The sequence below is a fragment of the Abramis brama genome, assembly GCF_963993115.1.
Source record: "Abramis brama genome assembly, chromosome: 25".
NCBI classification, from domain to species: Eukaryota; Metazoa; Chordata; class Actinopteri; order Cypriniformes; family Leuciscidae; genus Abramis; species Abramis brama.
The window spans coordinates 22,484,045-22,498,236 of NC_139987.1; the positions used below are offsets into that span (position 1 = coordinate 22,484,045).

General features: G+C 37.6%; 1 protein-coding gene across 6 annotated transcripts in view; it reads right to left on the reverse strand.

Moving 5' to 3' along the window:
- The window catches only part of aak1b (AP2 associated kinase 1b), a 36,883-nt gene continuing 22,691 nt past the window's right edge, over nucleotides 1-14,192 (reverse strand). For 3 of the 6 annotated variants that reach the window (XM_084105344.1, XM_084105348.1, XM_084105345.1), the window contains 4 exons: nucleotides 13,929-14,030; nucleotides 13,489-13,599; nucleotides 13,064-13,168; nucleotides 1-2,067 (listed from right to left, as the gene is read on the reverse strand). In XM_084105344.1, coding sequence (XP_083961470.1) covers nucleotides 1,472-2,067; nucleotides 13,064-13,168; nucleotides 13,489-13,599; nucleotides 13,929-14,030 — 914 coding nt within the window. In that variant the 3' untranslated portion in view covers nucleotides 1-1,471. Of the gene's footprint in view, nucleotides 2,068-10,256; nucleotides 10,481-13,063; nucleotides 13,169-13,488; nucleotides 13,600-13,928; nucleotides 14,031-14,192 lie in introns of those variants that run through there. The other 3 variants (XM_084105347.1, XM_084105346.1, XM_084105349.1) reach the window with 2 other exon arrangements.

Sequence of the window (14,192 nt, forward strand, 5' to 3'; positions counted from 1 at the left end):
CATTTTAACAAAGTCTTTATCATGTAAGGGATATACAGTGAATATACAGCAGATTGTTATATAGCAAAACTAGTATATCCACGACTACAGATTGTAAAAGTGCTTCAATGTTTTCACACCAGATGGTGTGGATGTGACCGTCAGTTACTTTCAGTCCATTCCAGCCCTGCTTAGAAACGTCTACAGTACCTTAGGTTCAAGAAAAGCACAATATCAGCAAAGACACATTATTCTCCAGCCATTTTTACCTACATAAGGCCTCAACACAATTCTGTCACAAGGTTCTGGATATTCTGCCTGCTTTGAGACTCAAAAAGGAAGTCAGTACTACAAAAAGCCTAAAACCTTTGAATAGTCTCATCAGCTGCTCCCTTATACAAAAATACAAGTAAACAGAGAGCAAAGGTGCAGTCACATTTAACATTGCACTGCAAAATTTTGCAGGTGAATTCTATTCAATTCAATAGGAATGCGTGTGATTGGGAGTTTTGCGTGAGGGTGAAAACGTTATGTTCAAGTTGGTCACGTAAATTTGCAGCGCCAACCACCAGGAAGTTTCTTGGTTTAAAAGTGACTTCTATTCGAGTAGTTTCATACATGCTAGGTAACACTTTATTTTAAGGTGACATAGTTACACGTTACTGCATGTACTACATTCTATAGGGTAACACTTTATTTAACAGTGTCCTTGTTACACGTTACATGTAGTTACTGTAGTAATAACTATAAATTATGCATAATTACATGCAACTAACCCTAACCGTAACCATATAGTAAGTACATGTAGTTAATTATTATTACACAGTACTTAAATGCATTATTACACTGTTACACAGACACCTTAAAATAAAGTGTAATCTTCTATAGTAATAACAGTAAATTATGCATAATTACAAGTTACTAACCCTAAACCAAACCATAACTCTATAGTAAGTACATGTAGTTAATTGATATTACTCAGTACTTGATTTCACTTAATTTAAGTGAGTACATTGTAACTACGTCACTAACTAATTGTAACCCATCGCTTTACTATTGATACTGGAAAAGGAACTTTTTTGCCTGCAAAATTTTGCCTACATTTCGCTAACGTGACCACACCTTAAACTTCCTTCATTTTCACATTTTACGTCCTTTTAATACTGGACTCAATGTAGAAGTAAGAAATAATTTACTACATATGATATAAAAAAGCTTGCGTAAACCATTACAAAGAGCGTCAAAAAAGAAATGGATGAATACATGTGGGTAATAGACCTCTATATCATAATCGAAAGATGAAATCGCTCTCTACGTGTCTGGTGGCGCGATGCAGAACATCGGAGTGAAGTGGAGCTAAAGTGCTGTGGAAACACCAGATGAGGCGTCACGGGGGCTGAGGTAGTCGTCTCACGATAGACTACGCCAGATTTGTCACAGATACGACCAGCAATGGGGCGGCAAGAAGGGGCGCTCGCAACATTCTCAAACATTAAGGCTTTCCCAAAGGGCCCCGAGGTTGGAACGGGGCCGCCAGGAAGGGGTCCATCACCGCTCGAACACCTACCGTCCAGGAGTGAAGGGGTCCGACGGGGACGGAGCTCACGGCTGCCTGCTGGCCCACGCTGGAGACCACACGATGGGCGGCAATGGGCTGCTGGGGCATCGGAGCCTCTGCGCAATAGGGAAACCGGATTTGACTGTGCACAGGTGGATGGGGCAAGATGGGCTCGTTGCCATTCGAGCATCTCGTGAGATGTTGTGGATCATTCTTCCTGCAGAAGGGCGCCTGGAGGAAGATGTCAGGCTGCGTATGGGCTCGTTGAATTTGGGGAAAGGGAGCACTGGAGAAGATGTCCCTACCGTCTCGCCCACATCCAGGGAATGGGGCACTTGAGAAAACGTCAGGAGAGGATGATGGTGAGAGTTTGAGAGCGGTTGTGTTGAGGAGTTTGGAGTCCAGCAGTAGAAGCTTTGAGCCACTGCACGTGTGCAGAACCTCTTCTTCTTCTTCTGAAGGAACCTCTGAGCTCTGGACGTTACCGGCTCCCGATGCCAATGCGTAACCATTCACATTAGGAAGATCATCTGCAAAAGAGAATAAGAGCACAATAAATTAAAGCAGAGAACGCTTGCTTCCTGGCAAGTTTGGCTGTACTCGCTTGTGATAATGTTTTTTTGAAAGAGAATGACGTTGTTTATGACTAAGATGAATTAAAAAAACAATACGTTTTACAGATTATACTTAAATTTACAGTTAAAAAAAATACATTTAATTAACTAAAACAATAATATTAATATATAAAATAACTGGATTCTGTTTAACTTAATATACTGAGAATCATCTTAAATACACATGAGGTAAAGAGAAAGCCACACGATGAACCAAAGTTCATCACAAATCCACAAACTGAGGTAAATATGAGTAGAATAGAAGTTGCACAGTGTCATACACAGAAAAACAAACCACCACCACTGTAACACAATTAAAACTAAAATAATGAAATATACATTAATTTTACAACATAAGATAAAACTCTAATGTATATAACTGATAAGAAAAAAACTAAAAAGAAACTTATTTCAATGTCCAATCCTGCTTACTGTCCTGCAGAGTTTAACTCCAACCACAATTAAACACTCCTAAAACAGTCAATCAAGGGCTGTGTCCGAAATCGCCCCCTATACCCTTAAATAGGGCATTATTTGAGGGGACAGCCATTTGTAATGGTGTCCGAAACCATAGTGGACATTATCGAGTGCACTCATTCAATCCCACAAAGCACCGCAATACAACCGATGTAAGCTCAACGGCTAGAGAATACCCATGACGCACTATGAGAGTCGCGTGCTGAATGAATTTCCATGTCCTCCAGAAGATGGCGCTGCAGCTGAATCATCCATCCACCCATTAATACATTTTCCAAACCGCTGGTCCAATGTGGTTACAGCGTAATATCATACATGTATAATATAAGGCTCATGTTTAATTAAGGTTTGTACATAGTTTCAATGACAGCATCTTTGCATTACTACTGGAGTTGCCAGTTTGCTATGGTTTAAGTTATTATTAACCAGCAAGCACAAACTATGGAAAAGCGGCAACCCTTCCGGTGAACTCAGTTTTCAGTTTTGAATTCACTCACCCGGTTTCATTCACTCCCTCAAGTGAACTACACGTATATTATTGGACTAATGTAGGGAATAGAGGGTGATTTCGGACACAGCCACAGTCTTGCTAGGCAGACTAGAAACTTCCAGACCGATGTGTTGAGGCAAGCTGGAGCTAAACTCTGCAGGACAGTGGCCCTACAGGACTGAGTATAGACACCACTGATATTGAGGAAATAGATAGTTCACTCAAAAATGAAAATTCATTCATTCAGTCATCATTTACTCTGTATGAGTTTCTTTCTTCTGCTGAACACAAAAGAAGATATTTTGAAGAATGTTGGTAATCAGACAGTTGACGGTAGTCATTTACTTCCATTATGGGAAAAGAAATACTATGAAAGTCAATGCCTACAGGCATTCTTCAAAATATCATCTTTTGTGTTCAGCAGAAGAAAGAAACTCATACAGGTTCATTACAATATACAATCATTTTTTACGAAAACCTTCATCACCAGTCGAACCAGACCATTCAAAGAAACATCATCTATAGAGGTCCAAACAATGTGAACATTTACATGATGACCACATTTATCATCTTCATCAAATTGTTACCCATTTCACATGCAAAGAGGTTAGGCAATCACAAAACAGGTCATTTGAATAAGAAGCATGAGAAACTGCTTGTGAATTCTTCAAATGTGTAGATAATCAAGCCTTTGAGGAAGGCTGTTTTTGTGTTACTGAATGCCAGCAGGAAATTCACAGCCTGAAGCACAGTACCAAATTAGGCTACTCTTGCTTCAAAGCCCTAATTTATTCATGAACTTGATGCCTTAAGAGGTCAATTAAAGTCTCAAGTGATTTTAATCGAATGAAACTCCATAAAATCTCCTGAAAAGGCAAAATAACTACAGGCATCCTGGCAAGTCTAGCTACATTGACTTGTAAAACACTATGCTTGAAAGAGAATGATGGTTAATTTATGACAAATAATAAGAACATACCTAAGATAAATATTTAAAAGGTTAAGGCTGATTAAGGTCTGGAAGCATACAGATCAAGGCTTCTGCAACAAGTAGAACTAGGACATAAAACCAGAAGGTACTCAGGCGTCCATGAATAATGTTTTGTAAGATGCGCCCTAATGGAGGCAGAGAGGCCAATGGTTTTGTCTTGTTTTGTGATTCTGCAGGTTTAGGATTAAGTTCAGCCTTGCAAATTCTTGCACTACCCTTGGCCAAAAAGACTTTTTACGCCTTAGTCGTATAGTGCCATGTTTTTGTGTGAATGTGCAATTCTATTATACAAGTGAATGCTCGAATGACAAAGGAAGAGTGAGAAAGAATACAACAGTGATGAAGAAAACTTACCTGGAGAAGACGCGGCTATGTCAGCCAGACCTCCAGCAAGAAGTCGTAACGTGATAAGAAAGAGAGAACTGTTTTACACCCAAGTAATCCTTCAATATATTATTAAATTTGTCATGCCCACAACATGACTGCAGTCTTACAGGAACAAATAGAGGCCTGAGTCACAAAAAGAAGCTGATAAATATGTTGACCTTTCTAAAAATATTAAAAAAAGGTGGGTATTTTTAGCAATTCAAGAGCATCTGTATAGCGCATTTCACAATAAATATTCACAGAATATAGTTAACAGTTTTAATATTTCAATTATTTTTTTTCTACATCCCCCCCTGGCCATTTTTCTATTTAATTTAAAAATGTAATTACTAAAATATAGTTTAAATAATCGAATTACACATCAATATGTAATGTATAATACAATATAAATATAAATATAAATATAAATATAAATATAAATATATATATATATATATATATATATATATATATATATATAGTTCTCTTATTACAACAGCATTTCATATTTATATATTGGATTAGTATTAGTATTATTCAACAGTGGTTCACATTTAGAAGATTTAAAGTGCACAGTTTCAACAGACAAAAAAAATGAACACCGGCACAACTTACATTCACATTTACATGTTTATTTACCACCCCTTTCTTTGTTTATTGGTTTTGACAAAAATAGAAGGTGCACATGAACCCATTACTGTTCTAACACTGGGCTGAGGGTGTTTGCTACAGAGACCAATGAGGTTCCAACTCTGGGGATAAACATGGTCATAAATATTGTTTTTTCTCTGAACAAAAACAGCACATAAAAGGAATCTTTGATTTTTGCACAACAACACAAGTCAAACACTACCCGCGGGGCAAAGACCTCTACTGAGAACTACAAGATGAAGCATTAGGATTGCATAGGTTAACATGAGAGTCTGCAAACGGCTGTACAGAGGAGAGGCGAGGATATAGAAATCTCAGAAATCCACACCGCCAACAACAAACATCAGTAACGGAGACCCAGCAGCATCTCTTCCTCTGCAAGAGCATCATTGACGTGCAGTGCTATTCTGTGGGTTTTCACCAATGCCTCAACAAAATGCCTCATAAAATATCCCAAGCTCAAGAATTGTTTCTTTTGTTTTTTGGTTTCATTACTGCACTTTAGGGATGGGCGGTATGACTAATATCTTATATCTCAGTGTTATATAACGGTATATAAGAATATATTTATTAGATGGAAATCCAAAAAAAGTTGTGCATGTGCATATATATATACTTTTGGTAATGTTTGTTTTTAAACCGGTTAAATACAAAAGAAAAGGTTCTACATTTGATCTCACTAAGATAAGATTTGTAATGCAAGGTTCACACTCTCACTCACACACTCAAAAATTTGGGGTCAGTAAGATTTTTCTTTTTTGAAAGTAATTAATACTTTTATTTACCAAAAATTAATTAAATTATAAATGTTACATAATTTCTATTTCAGCATTGATAATAAAAAATACTTTTTTTCTTGACCAACAAATTGCAATGAAATAGGAATAAATTATAGTTTAAAATATATTCAAACAGAAAACGGTTATTTTTAAAATTATCGTAATTATATTTCACAATATTATGGTTTTAACTAGGGCTGCACGATTTGGGGAAAATGTCATATTGCGATAATTGAGGTCAATATTGCGATTACGATTGCGATATGCGATATAATAAACAAATGGTTTCATGAGTCAGCTTGCTTGGTTCTCAAGGAAAATAAATGCACACACAGATTAGTGATAATCAGCCTAAAGAAAAAAGTTCTTTAGTCAAGAGCAGTGAGTGTTTTTCTCTGTTCCCTTTGTTCTTTGATTAACTTTAGGACAGATTTTTTTTTTATTATTGCATTTTAACAAGAACAAAACATAATTTACATACAAGAGTACATATAACCATACATGTCAGGGGTAAAGAAAAATAAAATATATAGAAAAATAAAAAAATAAAAAAATAACTTTAGCGACAGATATAATTAGTGGCTACTGTGTACTGTCCGCTGTCAGAGACGCGGATCTCACACGCGCCTCATTCTTTCACGAGTCATCACAACTCTTCATGTTCATCATAAGACTACTCTTATGTTATGAAGACACTCGACAAAAAGACATTTTGGCATAATTGTGTGTGTTATTGTTTGTTCAAGCTCGAAAGAGAACTATATTCTGTCATGCTGTTTTGTGCGCACGCACGATATTAGCGTGAGTCTTTCTGTCTGTCACAGTCAGGACATTCACAGGCAGCGCGTTCATTTTGGCATACATATGTGTTGTTCGTTCTACCGCGAAAGAGAACTTGATACTGGCGCGCGTCTATCTGTGTGTGCGTGTGTCAGGAGGACATTCACAGGCAGCTCGTTCTTTTATGTCTTATCGCGCATGAATGGTTTAAAAGCATTTGCATTAATAAGTGCGTTAACAGTAGGGCTGGGTATTGACACAAATTTCACAATTCGATTCGATTTCGATTCACAAGCTTGCAATTCGATTCGATTTCGATTACGATTCGATTCAATATCGATTATTTTGGATGTCAGGTAAATTTAAATGGTGGCTGTCATAAAAAACTTTCCAGATTTATTCAAACATGCATTAAATATTGAAGAACATTAAAAATGATAATGAATATGTAATATGGTGCATATATTTAAGAAAATGCTCCTCTCTAGAGTTAATTTTTCTAGCTGACTAACGAGTTTATGGTCACATGTTTTTTTCTGAGGTAAATGTGACGTTACATATTGTTTATTAACGTCTTTACACGGTTGAAACACAGACTGAGCGATTCCATGTGACATGATACGGACTTCGATAAGTTGTACTCTATCTTTTAACACACTTTCAGGTGCTCATTCATGTTTATTTCGCGCTGTAACTGGTGTTATTAAGGCGGAAGAGAAGATCATGTGCGCTCCGCGTTGCTGCTTCTCTAGAGCTGAGCTGCGCCAGAGCGATCTCACGCCACAGCGCCAAAACGGTATTTATGTTTTTGAATTTCGTAAGAAAATGGACGTAATTTGAAATCTGATACTTTGTTTCATATCAATAATAACAAAGCACAAAGATTATTGCGATTTATTGGATGGGATGCTCGCTACAATGTTCCATTCATTCATCAACTGAAAACAGGATGACTAATCGATTCTTGGGATTTAAGAATCGATATCGTTTCGTAAAAATGAGAATCGATTAAAATCGAGAAATCGATATTTTTTACCCAGCCCTAGTTAACAGCGCTAATTTATTTAATATAAAATCGCAGCAGTTTGCGTCATATAATCGCGTAGGCTTGACATCGCGATTGCGATACGATTAATCGTGCAGCACTAGTTTTAACTGTATTTTGGATGAAATAAATGCAGCCTCAGTGAGCATAAGAGACTTTTCAAAAACAAAAAAGGCAACACTTCACAATAAGGTCTCATTAGTTAACATTAGTTAATGCATTAGTTAACACAACCTACCAATGAGCAATATATTTTTACAACATTTGTTAATCTTCGTTAATGTAAGCTAATAAAAATGTTCACAGAACATTAATGTTAACATGTACAACTTTTGATTTTTATAATGTATTTGTAAATGTAGACATTAACAGATTAATATGTTTTGTATAAGTATTGCTCATTGTTAGTTCATGGTAACTAATGCAATTAACTAATGTTAACCAATGAAACATTATTGTAATAAAGTGGTACAAAAAAATCTCACTAACAATTAATTAATTCATAAATTATATATATATATATATATATATATATATATATATATATATATAAACGTATGTGAATATTAATATATATTAACATATATATTATTTACACACACACATATATATACGCACACACACACATACATACACCTAGCATCAAATGTAAAAAAAAATAAAAAAAAAATTCTTTAAGTCAAAAATAACAAAAAAGATTCAAAACAGTAAAATTAAACCAGAAACATTTCTGATCAGATAAGCCAAATTTGACAGCATGGGAAAAGCAGTTAATATATTATAGCCATGCAAATATATCTAAGATGATATAAACCGCATAGCAAAATCTCTATCAGACCGCCCAGCCCTACTGCAGTCGCTCTTACGCATCTTGTGAAATGACAACCACCGTCTCAAACTCGTTTCAATGTCATTTACAGATTCCACAATGTCAAAAAGCTGATTTTATTTTATGATTACAGAACGATTACAGCTCTTCGTACAGCGTTACGAGCATTTTCCCTGCTCTCAATCAGGTACTTCAATGTCTAAAGACTCAGTGAATGAGGAGAACCTGTGCTTGAAACCGAGGTGCCCTGCTGCGGGTCCTTAAACCATGTCAAAGACAAAACCACCTCACCACTTTCAACAACTAAGACTAGCTATTTATTTACCTCACGTCCACACATACACGCACACACATACGTACAGTACTGATATGAAGATTGGCCACAGACATGTCTTAACTTCATATTCATAATAGCTGCCATGCTTCGATATGCGTCTGATTCACAAGAACTGTGCAAGAAAGCATGGCATCGGGCGGTAGTTCGGAGGAGGGAATGGTATACGTACAGATTTTCCTCGAGCCTACAACCTGTTTTTGTTGATAAATGTCTTGAGAATAAAAGGCAATGAAAATCGAAAACAAATCCAGCCGATTTGCTCGCAAATGGCGTCAAACCGAGTCACGATGCTTCGAGATTGTCCTCTTTTCTTAACCGACTTTGATCAGCGATGGCCATTGAAGATGAAACCGACAAATTTACATTCGCAAACACGTCTCAACACACAGAACAAAGAGATAAAGTTTCCTCTTAAATAGGTTTCATATACACATATCTGCATTTATATATGGATACTCGATTCATACATTCATTCTCTAACACTCTATTCATATTCACATATAATCTTAACCTTATATGAAATATTTCTTTTAAATTATTCTCCATGTATATTATGGGGTGAGACAGGGATCTCTGAAGGAATGGCTGGACATTTGGACCAGATGCTTTATACACAGGAAGAACAAATCACTTTCGAGGGCGGGAAAGTCGAATACTGCAGATATACATCAATTTACATAGCTTCGAGCCAACGTACAACATCAATAGAGCTATTTACAAAGAAATAACAGAGAAATGATGGTCTGGAGGTGATGAGATGGTGAAAACCGGGGTACCACTGATGGCAATGAGGAGTTTCTGGTCAGCTTTACACAAAGTGTTTAGATCTGTTCGTACTATGCGCTCAGTCTGGATGAAGATAAATTCTTACAAGCTGTGTTTGCCTACCTGCAGATCTGAAAACATCCAGCAAAAAATATTCCTGTCTGTAAACATTTGGTTCCCTTGTACTAAAACCCATGTGTGTTTAATCTGGAGACGAGCTTCCTGAGTGCCATTGAATACACAGATAAAGACTGAAGAGAAGAAGGATCGGGCAAACATCTGATGTTTGAAGCTTGCACTCTTGAATGAGAGGCAGATGAAATGCGTGCCCAAAGGAAGCACAGATATGGATGCCAGAGGAAATCGGATTTTGAGCCTGTAGAAAAATGTCGCGCTAAACTCAAATGAAAAAAAGCTGAACATAAACTCATCAGGGAGAGAAATGGCATGGTGCAGGGTAGGAATGTTGAATACGTCAAATCAAATGAGCGATGATGGTGATGATGACGACAAGAACTGAAGGAATAAAGTGACAGGGAAAGAACATAAAACGTAAGATGTGACGAGCAGGAAGAATGGAAAGATGAAGAACTGATTAAAGGAGGAAATGGACCATGAAAGAGGGTGGAGGATAGGACATATGATAGCAGGGGATTCATGATTAAAGGCAGAAGACTACAGCGGTTGACGTCATCTTCAGCACAGCAGGAATTATCTGTAGGGTCTAGAGGTCGATGAGCTGGTCCACCAATAGCAGGGAACGGGCCAGGTTGGGCAGGCTGGACTCAGAACTGCCACTGTTACTGCGAGAGTGACCTCCTAAAAGAGGCCAGATGGACAGGAAGGTTAGGGGAGGAGGGAAGGGAGGACAGTCAAACCGAGACAAAGAGAGACCGAGGAAGGGGACAGCAGAAGAGAGAGGGAGAGAAAGACACAAAGGTAAGTAGATGTTCACGAAAAGTCAAGAGAGAGTGTTACGAGATCATGCGTAGGGTTGGGAATCGAGAACTTGGGAACTGATTTCCTTTAAACATACTATAAGCTAAATATAGATCCCAAAAAACACGTGAAACATAAGGTTAATTTGCTCATTTTTAGTAGTACCTCTACTACTAGAACCACTACTGAATCTACAAGTCAAGGTAAAAAACGTAAGCTCGTCTCGTGTCGTTATTGTTAACTAATGTCTGAATTGATACTGATAAAATCAAAGAACACAAAAATGCATATTCCTTTTTGAAAGTCCTCACTTGTTATACATATATATATTGCAGCCAGTGTAATCTGATTTGGGGAAGAATGACACTTTTGTGTCAACAATAAATCACAAGTAATATCTTGTACTATGACTGAAACTTTGCATTACTGGCCTTCATAAGATGAATCGCTTTTTGTATTCCTCAACTCTAAGTCGCTTTGGATAAAAGCATCTGCTAAATGAATAAATGTAAATGCACGCAATTACTTTTGTCATGTCATGTGAACTTTGAACTAGTTACACTATTATGCGTGCATGAGGCTTAAATCTGTGAAATCATGGATTGGTGTTTCAAATGACAATGTACAGTTGAAGATATTTATCTTATAAGATATTATAATAAATCGTAAAGTGGAACTGGAAAAATAATTTCTATTCGATTCCCATCCCAAGCCATATGAGTGCAAAATGGCTCATCTGCCTTGAACAAAACATCTCAATTCGGAATTTTCGCAACTGCCAAAAATAAAAAACGTGTGCAAAATATACAGTTAACACATGTACTAGCTGCTGGCTTTCATTACAATGAGAGTGAGAAGGGTCATTCCGTGTCAAATCAAACTAATTTCAGAAACTTGCTGGCTTTCTGTACAAAAAGACAAACATAATAGTGATGAAAGCCAAAATATTAAATGTTACAGATGCACTATTTTGTAGAGGGGGGTCAAAATGACAATTTTTACCTGAGATTTGCAGCCAATTTACAGGATGACAGCATCAATATTTTTACAGAGATTGGTAGGTTTATTAGTAAAATATGTTGACTTTAGCAATCTTTATATCATTAAATGCCAACGGCGATTCAAAAATGGCAAAAAGCACTTTTTGTGTTATTTTGCCTCAAGTTTGCATGCCTAAGAATATTAAGATATCTTTAATACTTTGAGTTACAGGCATGCAAAAAAAAAAGAAAGAAAGATTGCTAAACAAAGATTGCTTAAGTCAGCAGATTTCACTAATAGACTTGCAAATCTGTTTAAAAAATAAATGCTGCTGACATCTTTCTAAAGTCATTTTACACCCCTCTAATTTGGCTCCAAATCTCAGGTGAAAATTGTCATTTTGACCCCCTCAACAAAATAGTGAATTACTCAGTAAATATACATCTGTGACATTTAATATGTTGGCTTTCATCACTATTTATGTTTTAGCCTGGATGCCAGCCGAACTTAGCCCCGCCCACAAAATTTTTAGGTCGGGAAGTTCGGTCTGGACTCGATCCGTTGAGGAGCTATTATGCCCGAACAAAAATTGTTCGGACCAATCAAATTGTCAGGGCGGGCTTTATACGATGATGGACAGATGAGCAACGTAACGTAATCATCCACGTCACCAACGAGCGCTTGGGTTGAATTCGTTTACAACAAAGATGACTGCCGCTGGAGAATTGTTATTTCACGAGTTCACACTTACAAATAAGTCAGATAGAATAAATGCATATTTGGCGTGGTGTCCGAGGAGAGGCTCCGGGCTCGGTATTCGGCCTGAACCCAAAGTACTCCCCCTGTAGTATTCCAGGCTGTGGAAGAACAGGCCGAGAGTGAGTGGAGGGATGCTGAAAACTGTCAAGGAATGTTGGGTGAGTTGACAGAGTGAATAAATATATGCTTCCTCTCATGCTGATAGTGTAGACCGTAGACGGTAATTGTTTGATGACAAGTTGATTGGATTGATTATTTGAACGTGCTCCTCCCGAACTTTGTTTATAAAACATTATGTGTAGATTCCGCCATCACGCGATCTGTTATAGAAGATATCGACAGCGCATTAATTTGAAAAGAGGAACAGAGAACTGCGATCAAGGCATTTGTCGATCGGAAAGTTGAATGAAGAACATACGTCACTTACTCCGTTGCTCTGATTGGTTGTAGGTCTATCCAATTGAGAGCAGAGGCATTTTCCTTCCTGGTTCGGTTGAAACACGCCCCATAATCAAAGCTCAATGGAGCAGTATCAGACTCACATTCTGACTAGAATTTGAGTATGACGACGTCAGGCTATTTATGTTTGTCTTTCTACAGAAAAAATATGATCAAAATCAAAAATTTGAGCCGGGGACCTCTAGTTGGGTTGACACGGAATGACCCAGAAGCAAATTGCTCACTCATTCTCAGAAACAGGATTTGGTTCCTCAAAGCTTTTACCTTGGGAGTTCTTGGAGACCAATACTGGTATGGGGTCAAATTCATCTTCATTGGCTGTCTCAGCGCCCGGAGGCTCAAAGCCTGAGATCAAACAGGAGTCTGCAGCTAAGAAGTGATGAAGGTTGGGGCAAATGACAGTTTATGGGTAAAAGATTTAAGAGGGCGGGTGGTAGGGAGAAAAACAGATGGGTGCGAAAAATACAGCACTGTTAGCATGATGTAAACCCTGAAACTTTAACATTAATGTTTGTGGCTGACACTTTACAAAAGCTAAATGAATATCAAGAAAGACCATATGGTTTGTAAATAATAATTACTTTTCATTTTTTATTCCAGTAAAATGTTCAGTGTTGTCCCCAAGTTATATGCTGCACCAAGGCACATAAGCTATAAATGCCAGAAAAACAAAAACTGATTGGTTGTACCTGGTATGTTCTGGGAGAGGCCTCCTGAGACAGCTGCAAAGTCATCCAGACAGGAGGCGGAGCCAGAGGGGAGTGAACAGCCAAGCAGGGAGTCCTCACCAATCAAAGGGTCTGTAGTGCAGTGCACAGAAACACCAGGGAAACACACGAAAATACTAAATCACAAAGATGCAAACTACATAAAAAATCAGGGGGTTATATTTTATTTTATGTTTTTTGATTAACTGTTTTCATTAACTGCTTAAGGTACAACATTCTGTATCCTTAATAATGTGGAGGGGAAAAGGATTAGGGTAGCAGGATTTTTAATGTGTGAAATCAGTCATAGCCTCAGGCACTCTCTCCGCACAAAGAAAACATTCTGTCACCTCTGAATATCTGACAGGGTGTTATAATGCTAGGCAGAGGCTCTTCTGCCAATCTCTGATGCTTATTTTTACCTGTCAGTGCCGATAATACTGGTTCAGCCTCCACGGGATGCAGGTGAGCCTGAGGGGGCTCCAAGCCAGGAATCAGAGAGTCCAAACACACGTCTGTTTTGACTGGGAGTAAGAGAGAGAGGAAAGTCAAAGAAAACAGATGATGCCACAATCTACATTTTTTAGAACATCATCAAACACATCACTGGCATCTTTTATATCACATTCAAACCATTTTTCTGCATGACCTTGATCACAGTGACTCACTGGACCCTGTCTATTCTC